Source organism: Phocoena phocoena, chromosome 11 (assembly GCF_963924675.1).
Source record: "Phocoena phocoena chromosome 11, mPhoPho1.1, whole genome shotgun sequence".
In the NCBI taxonomy this organism is placed as follows: domain Eukaryota; kingdom Metazoa; phylum Chordata; class Mammalia; order Artiodactyla; family Phocoenidae; genus Phocoena; species Phocoena phocoena.
The window spans coordinates 65,393,427-65,398,134 of NC_089229.1; the positions used below are offsets into that span (position 1 = coordinate 65,393,427).

At 49.1% G+C, this 4,708-nt stretch overlaps 1 protein-coding gene across 1 annotated transcript; it reads left to right on the plus strand.

Annotated features, from left to right (window-relative positions):
• Window positions 1–401: 401 nt before the first annotated feature.
• AMIGO2 (adhesion molecule with Ig like domain 2) lies at window positions 402–2,781 on the plus strand. The gene is made up of 2 exons (XM_065887994.1): window positions 402–779; window positions 1,153–2,781. The coding sequence occupies exon 2, from the start codon at window positions 1,216–1,218 to the stop codon at window positions 2,779–2,781; it is 1,566 nt and encodes a 521-aa protein (XP_065744066.1). The 5' UTR covers window positions 402–779; window positions 1,153–1,215.
• The last annotated feature ends 1,927 nt before the right edge of the window (window positions 2,782–4,708 follow it).

A 4,708-nucleotide genomic window follows, 5' to 3' on the forward strand; every position in this document is an offset into this window, starting at 1 on the left:
TCACCCTGCTGACCCCGGCTGGGCTCGCGGACGCGACTGGCAGGAGTGCGAGACCGCGTCCTCACGCCGGGGGACGCCGGCCACGGCCTCAGGTGCCCACCCCCCACCCGCCCCACCCGCGCGGCCGCTCTCCCGGGACCCGGGAGTGGGGGGAGGGTGGTGGAGTTGGCGGCGGGGCTGCCGGGTGGGGGCGAAGGGGGCGCCGGCCGCTGCCCCGATTGGCTGCGCCGCCGCCCCCTACCCGCGCCGCGCGCCCCCGGCCCGCAGCCCGGGAGCTGGTTCCCGCTGGAGGGAGAACGTGCGGGGGCGGGACCGGTCTCCCCGCCCCGCACCCGACCCCGGGCGCGCGGGGATAAAACCCGGCTGGCGCCGCCCGGGAACCCGGGCCCTGCAGCCTCCGGTGCGCGGAGAGGCGGGGCCGGGTCCGACCCGCTCCCCGCGCCTCCGCCCCTTGGACCAGGCTCCGGGAGCAAGGCGCCCCGCGCGCGGGCACGCGACGGCCAGAGCGCCCAGGCGGTACCTTCAGCAGAGCAATGAAGAGAGCCGGGGAGAAGCAACCGCAGCCGGCCGAGACGTTCCCTGCGCCCGGGGTTGCTGCCGCCGCTGCGGCTGCCTGAAACTCCCCAAAGTTGCGAGCCAGCGAGAGGCTGCCGCCCGCCGGGAGCTAAAGGGAAAGGAACGCGTAAGATGCCGGAGTGACAGACAGACAGACGCACAGACCTGCAGAAGACACCACCGTCGGCGGCCTATCTCCGGAGCCCGTGAGGCTTCCCAGCTCCGTGAGTTGCTTTCTGGACGGGTGGCTTGCTAAGTATTTCCGTGTAATTGTTTATAAGATGCGTTTGTATATTTTTGTGACTCTTGGAGAGAGTTAAAAAAAACAACGCAGGATGCACCTTAAAAAACAATTGAGTTTCTGATATTGAGACGGTTGTGTTGATAGAATGGGACTGTAAATGTCTGTAAGCAGGAGTAACTCAGGAAAAATTGCATCCAACAATAAAAAGGACACGTAGGCTCCCCAGTGTGAAAAAAACAACAACCTCCATTTCAAAAGTTATTGGAAAGAAAGCCAGATATTACTCTTAAGGGCTAACTAGTGCTAGTTAACTTTGCTTTTTTACCCCTCTTTAAATATTGATTGTTTACCAGGTTCACTGGTGGGAGGCTGAGCTGGTGGAAAAGGCGCCTGGAAGAGCCTTAGAGGCGACCATAATGTCTTTACGTTTACACGCACTGCCCACCCTGCCTGGAGTTGTCAGACCGGGCTGCAGGGAACTGCTGTGTTTGTTGGTGATCACGGTGACTGCGAGCCGTGGGGCCTCCGGGGTGTGCCCCACCGCTTGCATCTGTGCCACTGACATCGTCAGCTGCACCAACAAAAACCTGTCCAAGGTGCCTGGGAACCTTTTCAGACTGATCAAGAGACTGGATCTGAGTTATAACAGAATCGGGCTCCTGGATTCTGAGTGGATTCCCGTGTCGTTTGTAAAGCTGAACACCCTCATTATTCGGCATAACAACATCACGAGCATTTCTACGGACAGTTTTTCCAGCACTCCAAATCTGAAGTGTCTTGACTTATCATCCAACAAGCTGAAGACTGTGAAAAGTGCAGTGTTCCAGGAGTTGAAGGTTCTGGAAGTGCTCCTGCTTTACAACAATCACATCTCCTATCTCGACCCTTCAGCGTTTGGAGGGCTCTCCCAACTGCAGAAACTCTACTTAAGTGGAAACTTTCTCACGCAGTTTCCCATGGATTTGTACGTTGGAAGGTTCAAGCTGGCAGAACTGATGTTTCTAGATGTTTCTTATAACCGGATCCCCTCCCTGCCGATGCATCATATAAATTTAGTGCCAGGAAGGCAGCTGAGAGGCATCTACCTTCATGGAAACCCATTTGTCTGTGACTGTTCCCTTTACTCGTTGCTGACCTTTTGGTATCGTAGGCACTTCAGCTCAGTGATGGATTTTAAGAATGATTATACCTGTCGCTTGTGGTCTGACGCTAGGCACTTCCATCAGGTGCTTCTGCTCCAGGATAGCTTTATGAACTGCTCTGACAGTATCATCAATGGTTCCTTCCGTGCCCTTGGCTTTATTCATGAGGCTCAAGTGGGGGAGAGGCTGATTGTCCACTGTGATAGCAAGACTGGTAACGTGAATACCGATTTCATGTGGGTCGGTCCAGATAACAGAGTGCTGGAGCCCGATAAAGAGATAGAAAACTTTCACATATTTCCCAATGGAAGTCTGGTTATAGAAAGTCCTCGTTTCGAGGATGCTGGAGTGTATTCCTGTGTTGCAATGAATCGGCAACGTCTGTTAAATGAAACTGTGGATATCACAATAAACGTGAGCAATTTCACCGTAAACAGATCCCATGCTCACGAGGCATTTAACACGGCTTTTACCACTCTTGCAGCCTGTGTGGCCAGCATTGTTTTGGTACTTCTGTACCTCTATCTGACACCGTGTCCCTGCAAATGTAAACCCAAGAGACGAAAAAATATGCTAAACCAAAGCAATGCCCATGCATCTATTCTCAGTTCTGGCCCTGAAAGCGATGCCCCCGCCGATGAACGGAAGGCAGGGGCCGGGAAAAGAGTGGTGTTTTTGGAACCCCTGAAGGATACTGCAACAGGGCAGAATGGGAAAGTCAGGCTCTTTCCCAGTGAAACGGTCATAGCTGAGGGCATCTTAAAGTCCACGAGGGTGAAATCTGATTCAGATTCAGTCAATTCAGTGTTTTCAGACACACCCTTTGTGGCGTCCACTTAATTTTGTGCCTGTATTTTTATGATGTAGTGATCGAATCTCTTCATATTCAGCTTTGTGTGTGGTCTGCAGAAATAAACAGAAGGACAGAAATGGGGTTGTTTTTGTTTTTCTGAAATACAACCAAAGGGTCTCTTTCCCTGGTTAATAGGAAATGTCCTGAAGCACTTAGGTTCGTGCCAGAGAAAGATGGGGCTGTTTTTCAGAGTTTAAGTTCTAGATAATATCTTAGTCTTTAGCACCACTGATCATTTCAAAGCTGGCCTGGAGGTGATATCACTGACACTGTCCTTTCACTCAGGATTCTTAAAAGAAAAAATAAGTTCCAAGTATTCGTATTCTTTTTTTTTTTTTCTTTTTTTTTTTTCCGTATTTTTTTTTTTTTCGTATTCTTAAAAAAGGGATTTTACTAACTTATTGGCACCAAAGTTGAGTTACGTTAAAGAAAAGTGTTGTGTTCATTTTTGAAAGATGCAGAAGGAAGAACCAAGCAGCGATTATTTATAAAGCGCAAAGTAAAGTTAGATTTGGGAATAATTCGGTTCATGTCATCATTGCAGACCAGAGTAAATAGACTATCCTGATCAAATTTACTGAGCGGTGCCTCATCCCATGTGGTGTTAGATAAATAGTACAGTAAAGGTACATTTGTTTGACTGTCTTCTTCCCATTCTGTACATTTCCTATCTTTGTGCAAAAGATCTTACTGAAAGTTTAAAGCCATCATTATTTGTTGCCATAAATATGTAGGCGTCAGTGCCAAAACGTCTGAGTAGCTTCTTCAGCCTTTGGTCTAGGAGACTAGTATTTGTTCATATGCTTGTGTGAATGTATGTCTTAAATTATATGAACTGTTAAAGAGATACCACTGTATTGTGCTTTGGACATTTGAATTATTGTAAATATATGTGTTCTGCGACTTGATGTTCTGTTTTATTTGCCTATTTAAAAATATACATCTAAGATGTTTTATGTGATCTGATTTTGCTACAAGCACCCTCTATAGCAAATACCTCTCCAGATTTCTTAGAGTTACAGCACAGAGTTTATTTTTTTTTAAAGAGGGGAAAAGGCTCTTAAAGTGCCCTACCCAGTTTATACCTTCTATATCACATTTTACTCTGATACCATTATACATTTCAACCAGGTTTGGAAGATATTTAAGCTCTGATATGGGAACATGTGAGAGCCCCGGAGACCTCCTCCTCATTCCTATCCCTGCTGTGAGGTAATCGCGTACCCACTCTTTTTTTTTTTTGCGGTACGCGGGCCTCTCACTGCTGTGGCCTCTCCCGTCGCGGAGCACAGACTCCGGACGCGCAGGCTCAGCAGCCATGGCTCATGGGCCCAGCCGCTCCGCGGCATGTGGGATCCTCCCGGACCGGGGTACGAACCCGCATCCCCTGCATCGGCAGGCGGACTCTCAATCACTGTGCCACCAGGGAAGCCCCGAGTACCCACTCTTGACCTAAGTTTCCTCAGCTATGAAATGAAAATTTCAGACTAGGTGATGTCTAAGGTTTCTTCTACCCTGGAATTGATGACTTCCTGGTGGTCTTAGCTCCATTACAGACTTGGACTGGTTTTCTGAAAATGTACCATATGCTGATGGAGGACAGGAATGGGATTAGGACAGACTAGTGTAGCACTGCCAAACTCCGAGGGACTATGATTTTGGATCATCAAGTCCAGCTCCTTTCCTTTCTCAGGGATAAAGGAAACCCAGAGAGGGTTGTGGGTTGTCTGAGGCCACACAGTGAGTTAGTGACAGGGTTTCGAGGAGAGCTCAGTTTTGGGATTCTTCCTGGCGAAGATAAGAGGGTCAAAAAGTGGTTATTTTTAACTATGGGGACGGAGAAGGAGCCAAAGAATGAGACAAAAGAGAGGTCAGAAAATGGCAAAGGAGAATGAATCAGGGATGTGTTGTCCC

What these genes read in the sequence shown, in the direction of transcription:
- AMIGO2 (XM_065887994.1), top strand. Translation starts at nt 1,216, where the DNA reads ATGTCTTTACGTTTACACGCACTGCCCACCCTGCCTGGAGTTGTCAGA.